General features: G+C 31.4%; 2 protein-coding genes across 3 annotated transcripts; one reads left to right on the plus strand and one right to left on the minus strand.

Annotated features, from left to right (window-relative positions):
- The first annotated feature begins 66 nt into the window (after positions 1-66).
- On the plus strand, positions 67-15,976 carry LOC113514303 (L-threonine ammonia-lyase). Of its 2 annotated transcripts, none has more exons than XM_031913316.2 (9): positions 67-369; positions 7,967-8,080; positions 8,307-8,377; positions 8,516-8,803; positions 9,104-9,266; positions 11,530-11,685; positions 13,502-13,638; positions 14,368-14,593; positions 15,251-15,976. In XM_031913316.2, exons 1-9 carry the CDS (start codon positions 346-348, stop codon positions 15,398-15,400), a joined length of 1,329 nt encoding a protein of 442 aa, XP_031769176.2. In that variant the 5' UTR covers positions 67-345; the 3' UTR covers positions 15,401-15,976. The 2 variants fall into 2 exon arrangements, with proteins under 2 accessions (XP_031769176.2, XP_026754158.2); XM_026898357.3 differs by lacking the exon at positions 67-369 and adding an exon at positions 5,946-6,095.
- Positions 389-1,560, minus strand: LOC113514740 (DNA-directed RNA polymerase II subunit RPB3). The gene has a single exon (XM_026898838.3). It carries the CDS (start codon positions 1,289-1,291, stop codon positions 464-466), a length of 828 nt encoding a protein of 275 aa, XP_026754639.1. The 5' UTR covers positions 1,292-1,560; the 3' UTR covers positions 389-463.
- Positions 15,977-16,047: the final 71 nt, after the last annotated feature.

Below are 16,047 nucleotides of genomic sequence, written 5' to 3' on the forward strand. Positions count from 1 at the left end.
CATATTATGTTGTTTGTGTATGTATCTAACACCCGTTAAATATAATTAATAATCGAGTGAATACCACAAAAGAAAAAAGAAAATTATATTATGACATCCACACATTTAATATATAATTTTATAATAATAACAGCCAAACTATGTAGTGAAATTTTATCTATGCCTTAATTTCAATTGAGAAAATTTTCCACTAATAAACAAGAATAAATTATTGATAAAGAATATTGACCACATTCACAGCTATTTCAAGGTAATGTTTGTAAACATTCTTTCCAGTTTACAACAAGCTGTGAAATAGGAATGTGCTTATCCTTTCCTTGATAAATTACTAATAAAACAAACAAAATGGAGAATTACATGTACTGTAAGGTAAGTATTTTAAATTAAATTGTTTTTTTTTTAATATAAATTTATTCATCAATCCATAGTATTTAATGTTTACAAGTTTAAATTCCTAAAATTATTAATTAATTGCTAAAGCATCATTATGTGCTTCCTGTGCTAACTGTACTTGAAGATTTAGCAACTTATTTTTCAATACAACAATACCCATGAGAACTATATTTTCTGGTTTCAATGCACCCGATGATTCCACATTATAGTAAAATTTATTTGGCTTTGCTTCCCAATTGAAATCTGCTTCAAACTGGTCTTCGTCAAGTTCAGTATGTTCACTTTTGGGCCATTCATCTGGTTTAGGGTACAATGTGTGCCGCATAGAGTTGTCAGGGTCATATTCAAAAGAAACTCCAGCAGTAGGATTCCATTTAGCATGTTCTTTTCCAAATCCTTTCTTTGCATAAGCACGAAGTTTTAGCTCTTGCCCTTTTCGAAGTTTGATGATCAAGATCTCATCAGTCTCCCCATAATCAGCCTGGTCCTCGTCCCTATGTCTAGATGTAACGGGCACTACTCTGGGGTCGCTTGATTTTAGGTCTGCAGTTGTAACGTGTCTTGTCTGGTCACCAGTACACTTAACATCCAATGTAAATTCTACACTACAATCCGAACAAAAATCAGCACACATACAATCTCTTGAATAACGGATTTTGTCAACCACATCGTCTGATATGAGAGGAATGAGACCTATGCGGTGAGCTAAGAATTCATCACTTAGTACAGTAGAATTGGCTTCAAGCTGTACCCAATCAATGGCCATGGTCGGTGTTTCAGCGATAAATACGCGTCTCATACTGTTCGCCACGCTCAATTCCGTATCTTCAACAACAAATTTCACATTATCGTCTGTTAATTCGGTGATATGCACCGCCGGTTGATTAGCGTACGGCATTTCGTTAGATACCAAACAGTACTTTGTGTATTGTCTAACAAGAACATACACTTAAATATTTACAAACGATAAAGTATTACACAATATAAATAGGACGAACAATTCCAGAAACTAATTCATTAGTATGATATAAAAATTCAAGAAAACATAAAAAGTAAATGGAAATAGAACATGCTAATAAGACAGAGTTGTGATTATGATTAAGGGCAAAGAGTATGTAACCAAGAGATTAGCAGTCGGCAACTGTTAATCACCAGAGTAGAGTCACCACTACACTGCTTATATATTGACGAAAAAGTATCTATGCTATTATATGGATATATAGTAACCACGAAGTATCAACACAATAATAATAATAAAATCATATCTGTTATTATTATTGTGTTGATACGTCAACCGTCTGTTTTTTTTTCATTTGCGCAGTTTTTTTCAATTCCAATTTCATATTAATATAATTATATATAATAATTATAAATACATCAACTGTCTATATTTATTTTATAATTTTTTGCGCAGTTTTTGCAATTTCAATTTTAAATGAAGTGACAAAATACTTCAATAGTTAATGTTTGTAGGAAATTTTAATTTATATGATTAATGTCTAGATATTATACAAATATATTTCATCCAAAATATCGACAAATATAAAAAAAAGCTAAATTAAAACTTTAAAATTCAACCAATTAGTTACATAGATATCGTACAAACAGTTTTTATTCAAAGTGACACATTCCGTTATCCATGAAAAGCAACAGAAACCATTTTCATTTTTTACCAAATTTCAATCAGCGTAGCAGCGTTTACTCAACTGTCACTGTCAATTTATTATATCAGTTGGTACCATAGATTGAGAATGATAGAGTCAATTCAAACTACATTCTTTTTCTAAAATTAAAATTTCAATTTCATATCACTACAAAATCTTTCTGAAACTATCAGATTAAAGAAATAATTTTAAAAATAAGTTTAAAGAATAGCGCCTCCGATCTTTGTACCTGTGGTTCTAACTTTCTACGGTAGGTATTATAAACTATAAAGTATAAATGTAACTGTAAATGTTCGCACATGGGTAAATCAAACTAATTAAACTCAGGTAAAGTAAATCAAATTAGTTAATCTCAAAAAAGATATAAAAGAATACATATATAAATAACGGAAATACATAAAAAACAGCATATTTTTTTTTGTGTGTGTGTGTGTGCCACAAAATGATCACAACTCAGTTTATTCTTTTGCCCTCAAAAAAGCAAAACACAAATATTTTGTTGTGACCAAAACCCAGCCATAAAGGGGAAGGGATTGTTAGTAATGAGGAGGTTACACCCTATTGCTATCAATATACCCTATTAGGTTGACTTCCACGCGGTTTCCTCTGGAAAATTCTTTAGCAAAAAAAAATATAAATAAAATAAATTGTGTGTATGGTTTACATTCACTACTAATTATAATTTTTATCTAAATTAATAAATAACATATTTACATCTGCGGATATATTATATATTGATGTTTTTAAAGCGCTTCAATCCCGCTCGGCCTTAGGCTGTATGAACGTAGCTTTATCTTTCTCTCTCCATTATCCGCTAAAAGTTATTACGATGGCAGTAGTTTTTTTTTTCAATGCATGATAATGGAATGGCTATCCCGCCCGCGCTATCGGTATACACTAGCGGTACACCAGTGAGGGATGATTCGTAAGGATGAAAAGGCAGGCCAGTTAGCCCATCGTGACGAATTCGAAGATAAATTAGTCACAACTGTTTCCAGGGGGAATCGCGTGGAGGTCGACCTGATAGGGTATATTGATAGCAATGGGGACCAACCCTCCATTACTAACAATCCCTTCCCCCCGGCAAAGAGTAGTTAATTGTGCCGAGTTGTATCGTCATGTAAAAGTGCTCAGTAAATGATTATTAAACTGAATGTTAATGCAAACATTTCATAGTATAATTATAAAATAAAAAAAAGCATCACCAGTCCATAGGTATCATATAATATTGTTTTCATGACAAAATTAATATATCCATATCTTACTGATATAATAAAATTGTAACTAAATGATGTCTGTACATGAGCGATATATAAGAAAAACTAAAATGAGAGGTCTTAACAAAACCAAAAGATTTAACTTCAAAACTGGTACGCGTGAATTTTAGAAGAAGGAAACCAATGTAATAGACAACTTCTCAACGTATCCAAATAAAACATACGCTTGATTTTAAGTTAGACTTTCAGGAATACAACTATGAAAACTGCATTCAAATTAGTGCAGAACAAACATACAGACAGACAGACAATATTTCTTAAAGTTATTGTTTTAATTTTTATTGGTCTTGTTAACACAACTCTTGTTAATTTTTCTTACATATCTGTCATGTACAGACATAACCTAGTTACATTTTTTTTATATTTGTAAAATATGTGAGCAATATACTTTTATTTTTAAACTAACGGCCCATCCCGGCTTCGCACGTGTGAACATTTTTACATTTTAAAAAGTGACTATTTAGGTTGCACACGCGACGGAAGCTTAAAAATTGAGTATCTTCTCCCGTTTTCCTAACATTTCCTTTCACTACTCTGCTCCTATTGATCGTAGCGTGATGAAAAGTATAATACTATAACCTGCCCAGGACTATCAAGAATAATTGTACCAAGTTTGGTTAAAATCCGTCGAGTAGTTTTTGTTTCTATAACGAACATACAGACAGACAGACAAAAATTTTACTGATTGCATTTTTGGCATCAGTATCGATCACTAATCACCCCCTGATAGTTATTTTGGAAATATATTTCATGTACAGAATTCACCTGTCTACAGATTTATTATAAGTATAGATATAGATAACAATTTCTTTCACGGGGCAACATTTTGCTGGAAGAAAATTGAATATTTTATTACTATCTGTTGTATAATAAATAATACATTATATACTATATATTCTCTGACTATTAAGTCAGAGAATTAACTACAATTATGTTTGCAAATAACTCACAATTACAATATAAATACGTGTAATATATGTAAAATAACTATATTCCTGTATATACCTGATATCTGTAAATGTTGACACTATAAATGAGTAAAATATGATATAATTTACTAGCATTACAATTGAGGATGTAAATGTAATCTTATATATAAAATTCTCGTGTCACGGTGTTTGTTACCAAACTCCTCCGAAACGGCTTTACCGATGTTTATGAAATTTTGTGTGCATATTGGGTAGGTCTGAGAATCGGCCAACATCTATTTTTCATACCCATCAATGATAAGGGTTACCCACCCCAAAATATTTTTTTTAATTTTTTTTTACATTGTTTTTTATTATTGTTACATTGTACATTTACATTGTATTTTATTATAACTAAGCATTGAAAAATACATACAACTTTAAATTTTCATCGTTTTACGATCAACCCCTGTATTTTAATTGCGATTTTTATATTTCGCAATAAGTGGTAACACAACGTTTACGGGGTCAGCTAGTAATGATATATTAATGTGTTTAAAATAACTACTTGGTCTTATATAATTACTCAATTTATACTTGAAAAACGTAAGCCACTAAAAATTACTAATGCGTATTTAGACATGTCTATTAGTTAGTTATTTCATATATGAAACTCAAAAATTTGTCTACAAATTTTTTCGAAATGATTTGTTTGATTTGAATAACGATGAAAAGAAAAACACTTTTCCTTTATTAAATTTATAAAATTTACAATTCAATTCAATTAATTTTAAACACGCAAATTGTAGTTTAAGGGTCGAATTTTAATATATAGATTTATCAGATTTTTATTATTAACCTAATTAGAGAATAAATTTCAAAAGCGAACTTCGATGAGATGAAGCGCCTTAATCGAATAGTAAATTAATATCGAACAACCAGATTAGTGATCAGATATTATATTTGTTTAAGAACCATACCAACATTATAACATATTACCACCTGATCGGGCTGCCACGATTTCAAAATGTCTTGCTTGAAAACCTGGAACTTAATCTTAAGCAGACCGCATATGCTAGCGGAAACCAGTGAGGTATGACAAGTTTATCAAAATTTAACCATGATGATTTAAATAGGGACCGCATAAAAATTTAACTGAGCATTTGTTAACGCAACCAATCCACAAATTTATTATCTGAGGAAAGAGATTATTAGTATTGTCACGTATACACTAGTAATACATAGCTTTGTCCCATTGCTAGCAATATACTATGTCAGATCAACATCCACGTAGTCCCTCCTGGCAACCATCTTGCATAATTCCAGGTGTATTTATCACGACGAGCGATAAATAAATGAAAAGGTAAGTCAGTTAGAATTACCTTTTCACTTATCGCCCTGACTGGTGTACCGCCAGCATATACCGTTAGCGTAGCCGGGGTTACCATCATCATCCATTTAAAATATAAATACGTCTCTTCAGTACACCTAATAAACAATATGACTACCTACGCAGGTATCTGTCCCGCCCGATGCAATTATTAATGTAGCAATCGAGCGTTGTGTACTAAATCACCACACCAACTTAATAGGACGAGTTTGTGACCCAATAGATGCGACATTTTCATGACATCACTAAATTATCTACAATAATAATAATTCTATATTTATAACAAATGTGTCGAAGTTATAATTTATCTATAGACTTTATTGAACGCGTGTATCGATTGTAATAAATTTAGTATAAAAATATTTGGTCAGGTATAAAATAGTTTTAGTAAATAAGAACTATTTTCTATAAAGTGCTAATAGACCCATTTTATTAAATGGAGTCTTATACAGTTGAACCATCGGTGAGTACTTATTATTTTATCAATATGTTTTACCTACGCATAATACGTCATAAAATAAATTAAACTATAAATAAAACATACGTGATAATGATAAGATATATCTAAAAAATCTAGTACAAAACTTATGCATGACAGTATATTATGTATAGCACCAAAAATTTATAATAAAATACCAAAATCTATAAAAGATTCATCAACTGGTGTATTTAAGTATAAATTAAAAAAATTCTTAATCAATAAATTTTATTATAATGTATGGTATGTGAATTCTTTAATGATAAAATTTGACAAAACGAATATTTATTTCTATTTATTAACGTTATTGTGACATCGTTCTTTTATTCTTGGCTGACAATTATTATTATTATTTATTTAAATGTATTTAAAATTAGAATGTGATGATGAGTAGTTGTATGAAAATGACTTGATGTATAATTTTTAACTATCTGTGTAACTAAATATTTTATACCTTAAAGGCTAAACATGTCGAACGAGATTGTATTGTTAACATCTGCATGTATTTATACGCATGTTTTACAAATAAATAATCTTGAATCTCACTGGTGCCTCGCCAGCATATACTGATAGCACAAGCGGAGTTACCATTCCATTATCACCCATAAAAAAAAAAACAGGTTAATTACTAGATATATCACGTCATATATCAGATTTACATTCAAGCAATCTCCCTTAAAATTTGTTTAATTCCTGATGAATTCTTCACAATGAGCTAACTGACTTAGCTTTATTTTCATCTCACTGGGACCCCGCCAGCGTACACCAATAATAATAGAATAATATTCCATTTTCAACTACTGAAGAAATCTATGAAGTAACCTATATTAAGATGACAATATTATATTAAGATTACATTAAAAAAGAAAGAAATCATAATATTTAGAGAAAAACGCTCAGACTAAATACTAACAGACAAATTTAGAAATGCAATTAGATGTTTGTATCAGGCAGGAATCAAACCTGTTACGATTTTAGAATGGTTTCAAAAATATTGTCAATTTCCTTCTATTCTTTGACTAATGTTTGAACAACCACCGTACTGCAAATAAGATGTATTAAAAAGTTCTGACACGATAGCCTTCATACACTTAGTAATAGATAAAATAGTACCTGCCCCTCAATAGGTAATTTAATGACTAAAGTTATTGAATAATAAGAAATATATATTTCAACTATTTAAACTTAAGTTAGATACCATTCTTTGGAATCAACTTCCAGCAGCAGTATTTCCGAACCGATACGACAATATAACCTTCAAGAAAAGAGTATATTCCTTTTTAAAAGGCCGGCAGCACACCTGCAATGCCGCTGGTATTGTGGGTGATCATGGGCGGCGGTAGTCACTTACCATCAGGTGAGCCGCATGTTCGTTTGCCCCCTGTGTTGTAAAAAAAAATACTTAAGCTTTAGTAGACAGTCATATTTTAAACAAATAACTCAACAAATAACATATATTATGATAGAAGCTCATATTTTACGTATAGGTAAATAGGAACACGATTATGAAACGATGTAATAAAATATTTTACTCTTAACCACTTCCAAGCCTTGTCAACATATTACTGACTTACAAAAAACTTACTACTTATACAATTTATACAGCAGATATGTTTATTTTGTAAAAAAAAATATGTGCTATAAAAAATTGTATATTGTCTAATGATAAATCTTAGGTCAACTAAGCTTATCTTATTATAATAATTTCATCTTCGAGACTTCGACCTTCTTAATTAACGTTCCCGACGATAACATGAACATTGAGTAGTATTAAAACACAGGGAGTGGCGAGTGCAGGACGTAACCGCAGTATATTTTGTTATGATATTAAGTGTATAATAACCATGGTGTTTCAGACGATCGAATATGATCCTATGTGTGATAAGGAGAATCCACAGAAGATAAGTTTTGAGGATGTCTCCGCCGCTGCCTTCAGAATACAAAGCGGAATTATAAAGACGCCCTGTGTGGTAAGATTGATACTATATTTAGTTTTTTCCTTATATGCCCAAGATAGTCTATTATTTATTTTTTTATATTATTTCCTAAATTCTGATAACGAGCATTATGATTCGGCAATTCAATCTTAAATAGAAGAAGAAGTCTTGTACTAATTTTACGAAATATCAATAAATATTTTTTCAGTAAGTTTAAAAAATATATAACTTATAAATTTATTTAAGTGCATTTTTACAGAAATCACACATGTCTACAATATATGGTATGGATATTTACCTTAAGAATGACTTCTTGCAACATACCGGAAGGTAAGCCATTATCGGTCACAACGTTTGACCCTCAGATGTTTCCATCTAAACATATTACAATTACTATAACTCATTAAATTATTATTAAATTTAAAAATATTTGATGATTAATTTTCTTTCCATAATTATATTTTGCAGCTTTAAAGAGCGCGGGGCCAGGAACGCATTACTGCTTCTTTCGCCAGAAGCAAAAAAATGTGGTGTCATCTCTGCTTCATTGGGCAACCATTCACAAGGTTTGAGCTACCACGCCAATTTACTCAACATCCCAGTGACAGTGGTTATGCCAAATGTAGCGCCTATTATGAAAATACAGAAATGTCAGTCCTATGGCGCTAACGTAGTAATACATGGAAACGATATGAAAGAAGCCAAATATCATGCGATGACATTGGCGAAAGAGAAGCAGCTTACATACATTAATGGGTAAGTTTACACAAATAAATGTATCCGGTCAACTTTTGTTATCTTTTTGCAATAAATAAAAATAAAGGCCAAGTTACTGTCGTTGAGTGGGATACCTAAAAGGCTGACCGCATTTCTTGTTTGTATGGCCAGATTGATAGCTTGGTCGAAGTAAATTTTGAGGACGTCTTTCAGTTGATAAAGACGATGATCAAGCGATGGGTTAATTTGTTTTTAAACGCCTAATTTCCAACTCTAAGATCTCATCCTGTCAACCGAAACCAAAATAAATATAGCCCTAATGTGCCATTTATTTCGCAGTTATGATCATCCACACATAATGGCCGGCCAAGGGACAGTGGGGCTTGAGATTATGGAACAAGTTCCTGACGTGGACGCGGTACTCGTGCCAGTAGGTGGCGGAGGGTTGCTTGCTGGGGTTGCCACTGCTATAAAACACCTCAATCCAAATGTTCTTATATATGTAAGCAGCTTACTTATTTACTTACATACTGAAATCGAAATTATTGAAATCCTTTTAAGAAAGTATTCCTAAGATTACCATAAACATTTTTCCCCAAAAAGATATGATATGACTCAAACAACAAAAGTTTTAGACCTCTCGGCTCCACGGGTCTATCTTACATGTTTATTTAAAGCCAAAATTTTTATCGACCGACTTCAAAAAAGAAGGCTCTCAATTCGCCTGTATTTTTTATATTTCATAATCATCATATCAACCGTTAACTATCCACTGCTAAACATAGGCCTCCCCTCGATTGGAGAGTTCTGTCAATAGTTGCCATGCTTGACAGGCGAATTGGCAACCGCAGTTAGGCTTTGGTGATGTTTTAATAGGGCGGTTCTGCCCATCTTTCGACTATTAAGTTTCTTTAGTCACCATTTATGACAGCTCTTATGATGAAAAGGAAGATTTTTTTTGTTTATTACCTCATAACTCCGTTACTATACTATACTTCCAAATTAGTCCCATACATTTATTTGGTTTTGTCGCAATGGAAACCAGTGTTTTTTATAGAACAAAATCCATTATTAAACCAAGCATATTTTAGTATATCTAATGAAGTAACTACCTACTGTATTTGTACTCATATTGAAGATAATGGGGGCGATTCTGAGGTGCTATTTCTCTAAACTTATCTTTTAACCTAATATTTTAATTTGATAATTTTACTAAATTACTGTTTTATGGACCACAATAAACTAAAATTATAATAATTTTGTCTTAAATTTATTAGAAAATTAGTTCATATTGGTCCTTATAATAAAGATTTTGATGTAATAACAAATTTTAAATTTAAAGATAGGTTTAAAGAAATGGTGCCTCAGAATCGTCCCCATATCTACTTATCCAACTAATATTATAAATGTTAAACTTTCTAAAGATGTTTCAATATTTGTTACTGAGTCTGCACACTTTAACTACTCAACGGATTTAAATAAAATTTCCTAAACGAGAAGGTTAAATTTAAACTTTAGACATAGTATATTTCATATACTGATTAACGTAGGCAAAGCCGCGTGAATCAACTAGTATTATTATAAGTAAATAAAACATTTATACGCATAAAAATTGTTACAATCCTATGTATTTCGGTGTATGACAAATGAATGATAACTAAACACTCGTTGGGTTATCATAATTATCAGTGCAACAACAATATTTGGATACTCTCATGACCTGTAGCTAAATATTTACATTATTTTTTTTACTATATTCACAAACTATTATTATCTTAATTAAATACAAATATATATAATATAATATATTTGTATATAATATATAATACAAATCAAACTGTTCGAATACACATATTATTAAATCCTTAGCAAAATTACATGTATTAGTACTTAGTAAATCAGAGGTTTTACCTAATATATAAGAATATGAATTAACTGAGATAAAAAGATCCATCCATCCCAAAACTACATAGCTATAAAAATTTATAAGGATTATTTGAACCATTAAACTCTAAATTACTGCCTAGGGATCCTCATATGACAATCTTTTAATAATTTATCAGCAAAATTTTAATACAAGCATATCATCGCCAGTTCTGAAACGATTTTTATCCTTATTATTTTCTCAAATGTTTTACACCCTCGTTTTTAATTTTTTTGAATTTCTTCACAAAAATTGTTAAAATTTTTGTGAACCACAAACTATTTATAGTTGATTACATTTGAAATTATTTTGTGAAATTTCATCATAATCTTAATTAGCACCGGATATTTTTTAATTAATTTATAATACAACTTAAATTAGTTGAGCCATAATATGCCCTGCCATAATATAGATAATATTAAGGGCTTTTTAATGAATTAAAATGGAATGATAATTCTGCCTGCGCAATCATTTTACACTGGCGGGATACCGGTAATGAATTCAAATCAGACGGATTATCGTATCCAATTTATTCACTAATTCTAATTGCTAACAATACAAACCCTCTCACGCTTGAGACATTGTTAGTAATGGGGTCTAACAGCCCCATTGCCAGCAATATACCCAACTAGGTCGACCTCCATGTGGTCCCTCCCTGGAAATCATCGTGCTTAATTTCTAGATCTATTGACTACGATGGGCTCACTGGTTTGCCTCATCATCACTTATCACCTCTTATTGGTGCCCGGTAGGTGTTAATGTTGTCATACATTAAAAAAAAACCTCTCACTATGTATAGGGATGAGTTAATAATTAGATTACATTACAATAATGTTTCAAGGGCGTAGAGACTGAGAAATGTCCCAGTATGAAGATGGCACTCAAGAATAACGAACCAACGAGTGTGGAAATCAAGTCAACTCTCGCAGACGGACTCGCCGTTCCCACCATGGGATACAATGCTTTCCTCACTGCCAAACCGATCATGGATAAACTGGTAAGTGTTGAATTTGATTTGACATACGAATTAATATTGTATTGTATTTCATGTTTGATATATGTGTTATAATGCAATATGCTGTTGGTGTTCCTTTAAATAAATAAATAAATAGAAGAAAACAAGTACCTGTAAATGTAGATGTACTTATTACATAATGTTAACTAGTACAAATATGGATTTAATACCTGCTAAATATTAAAAAAGAGAAGGTTTGGTTTAGGGTTTTAATTCCTATAGGTGATTTTCAACAAGTGCGAATTCTGTTAAATTTCATTGAACTTTTTTAGTTTCAAGTCTTCAAAATTTTATAAATTGATTCCTTTTATATTTCGAAAACACAAACTTTTCTAAGAACTCAAAGTAGATAGCGCAGTTAAAAGAGTTCGTCAAAGTTGGACATTATTTTGATTTTTCTTTTTGCAGTCCATAGAGTTTGGGTAGCTAAATAGGTACAATGTTGGTGAATTCAATTTTAATTTTGTCACTATTGATATCATTATTTTTATTTACTATGTTAAACAGTTAAACCATTATATTTACTCTAAATAATACATAGTATAAGTTATATTTTATACTGGTACCGGAGACACCAGTGAGAGTTGATAAACGAGGATGAATTAGGTCAGTTGGTGCATCGTGACGAATTTAGCAGTAATTAACCATGATAGTTAAATACACCGTATTGCTAGCAGTGGGGCCATGTTAATGCTGCATTACTAAACATCCCTTTCACCCCTTACTAAAGATATTTTTTTAATGGATTAAAATGGTAACCCCGCTCGCACTATCGGTATACACCGACGAGGCACCAGTGGAGGGTGATAGGTGAGAATAAATGCAGGTCAGTTGATGATAAACATTATGGTTTCCAGGGGGAATCGCGTGGAGGTCGACCTGAGAGGGTATATTGCTAGTAATGGGGCTATTAGACCCCATTACTAACAATCCCTTTCCCCTCTCACTAAAGATATTATTCTATGTTACCTAAATGACTTATGCATTGACACCAGCTGTGTATTATTTATACAAATTTAACACAGCCATTATATTGGGGTCAAATGTGAAAGCTAATCAATAAGAATATCAAACAGTAGATAACTGAGTGTCATGCGATTATATACATCTGCTATGTTGTGTCTCTATTCGCTACCTTTATAGCAATATTTACTTTTCTTGATTGTTTTAATGACAATAATAAAGATTCTTCGACGATCTAGTTACATCCTAGTTAGATAACATGAAAAACAATTACAGTTACCGAGTACGATACGGAACTTTCGGATGTAAGTTCTACTAGAATATAATCATTAATAAGTGGTGGAATCGTTTTTAAATATGAAATTTTTGGACAGAATTTTTTTTTCCTAAATTCTTATAATAACGGAGATTCATACGCAAATAAAAGCTACTTATATCGTAAAACAATCAATAGGTATAGGATCAACATAGAAGAAAACCCTAACAAACCTTGCAAAAATAATTACCAATAAGAATAACATAGAGTATATATATATATACAAATACATGTAGGTGAAACGAGAACATCCTACTATGGAATGGCACTTAAAAAGTTTAATTAAATCTCAAAAAAATGCAATATATATTTATCTTTTAAACACTTTAGTATAAAGTTTACCTGTCTGTAGATATATACCTAAGCCTATACAGAAGTGGAACTGCTAGCGCTTGCACACTAGTTTCCGCAACATTGCGTCAGAAGCCAATTTTGGAGTTTCAATGTTATGTTTTTATAAAATTTGCAATTTAAAGTCAACCTGAAGTGTAAATAAACATAAATCATAATAACTTACAGATAACAGTAAATGAAGACTGGCTTGCTCGGGCTATTTTGCGCCTTGTGGAGCAAGAAAAATACGTAGTGGAAGGTGGCGGTGCTGTTGGGGTTGCCGCTATAATGGCAGGCCTAGTACCCGAACTTGCTAACAAAAAGTAAGTTAGATATATATCTGTAGGTACATTATTGTAGTTATTATTCAGTAAATAAGTGAAATGAAATAAGGTCTAAATGTTGATAGGTAAACTTAGGTAAAAACTACTGCTTAAAGTTTATATAGCAAGGTTATCAAACCGCATTCCTATATTGTGTTGCATGTGCATTTGTAAGAAAGTCCCAATACAAAAATAAGTAATGGTATACTTATAATAGTTGTTTTGAACAGGTGGAAATAATGTTAAAGAAAAGAATAACTAAACAGATATATCTATAAGGCATGGAGGCAGAGTAAGAATTGGAACGTATTATTATCGTTTCGGTTTGAAGGGTGGGATATGGCGTGAATTTACTGGGTACAGAGGAATAACACCTGAGTCCTCAGGAATGGGAACGCCCCATGCGTGGGTATCAAGGGCGAAACAGTATACTCTGTTATGTCCATGGTACTGCTCATGTCTATAGGCGACGGTCCATCAGGTGGGCCGTCAGCTTATTTGCCATTCTAAGTTGTATAAAAAAAATGCTCAAGAGTGGCAACAACGTACATTTTATATGTATATTGCGCACAGTTATTTTGTGATAATTATTTTGTCGTTATTGTCATCATTTTCCATTTTTAAATAAGATGAGACGTCAGATTCTTTTCGGTTACCAGATAGAAATGTGAATACCCAGCCGTTTCTATGTAGGTATACAGCACGACTGACAACACATTAATATTCCAGGGTGGTGTGCATTCTATCCGGCGGCAATATCGACACCACGATCTTGGGACGCTGCTTAGAACGCGGCCTTGCGGCTGAACAGAGACTAGTCAAATTCAAAGTAACCGTCAGTGACCGACCCGGTGGTATCGCAGAGCTGTGCAAGATGATTGCATCCATAGGAGTTTCTATAAAGGACATTATTCAAGAACGCGCGTGGATTTACGGTGACATTTTTAGTGTTCAGGTATGTATGTTGATTTTATATCAATAGTAAATAATAATATTTAATATAGTTACATTAATTTATTTACGGATTTTTTCTATTAATTTCACGAACATACACACTTGCCACAAGTATAGCTATGTACCTACTAAAGTTAATTGTAACAAGATGAACCTATATACTTTCCTATGTCAGTGATACCCAACTATTCGTACCCTAATGAAATTGGTTTGAGATAATATACCAACAACGAACTGAACCTTTAAAAAAGCGATAACGTTATAAGTTTATACATACATACTTATTTTATCTGACTACTAAAGATTAATGTTTTAATTATGTAACTAGGCATTAATACTCGTATAAAATAGTATTTAAGGCAACGTGTAGCCTTAACGGCTTGATAGAGTGTCCTTAGACAATGAGATGTTATTGATTTTATTTCTAAATAATTATTTATAACTATAAAATAATAAAAAATTGTGAACTATAACAGTTTTGAAGTACAGTGTGTACACACTAGGAAGTGACAGTCTGAAAACTGGACATACCTTCCTACACAGTTTCAGTTATTAAATTTATAGAAAACTGGTATATTAACGGTGGAACCCTGAATATTTTTTACCCTTTCGACTTACACTAAAAACTAGATTTAACTTATTCATTTTAAAATTCCAGGTAAAAGTAGTATGCGAGACTCGGGGAGCCGAACACATAAAGGAGTTGCATGCCTTAATCGCAAACTCGTATAAAGAATGGTACTTCACAGGAGAACACGACGAAAAAATGCATAGGAATAACGATGCGTCAGAAAATGATACAATCTAGAATTTAAGTCATTGTGTAATAATTTATTAATTAATTTAAACAGTGCTATGTATAATTAATTGTCATAATTAATTTTACATAGCACTTATGTTATATATTATAATTATTTGTATATGTGCTAATAGGTATGTGTACTACTAAAATATACAATAAAATATACGTTACGTACGTGTGTGTGATTAGATAATATACAAAATAAATTTTGTCGAAAAAATTATTTATTGTAAAAACGGAATATTCATATGCTTTTGTCGCCGTTGTGTCTATTCATCTGTACCCGTATGTGAGTTTTTTTTGGTCTTATAATTTTTTTATTTTTTTATTAAATCAATAAAACATTTTGTCTGTAAAAAAATATTTTGTAAACATAATGCGATATATTATCATTCAACATTGTGTCATTCAAAATAAACAAAATTATAAGCGATCACAGTAAGTTTTATCTGTTTTGTAATTTAAATTCGTTTATAATTAATTACTTATTATTTACATAAGTGCATAATTATAGATATGTAATTAAAGTTATGTTTTAACTCCATTTTTTAATCTGTAATATAATCGACTTCACTTGAAGTATGTCACTTGTATTTTATTCAAACATCAGGGACTTTTTTAATGCATGAAAATGTAGGTATGTCTATGCTATC

Source organism: Galleria mellonella, unplaced genomic scaffold (genome assembly GCF_026898425.1).
Source record: "Galleria mellonella isolate WM207_F2 unplaced genomic scaffold, CSIRO_AGI_GalMel_v1 utg65, whole genome shotgun sequence".
NCBI classification, from domain to species: Eukaryota; Metazoa; Arthropoda; class Insecta; order Lepidoptera; family Pyralidae; genus Galleria; species Galleria mellonella.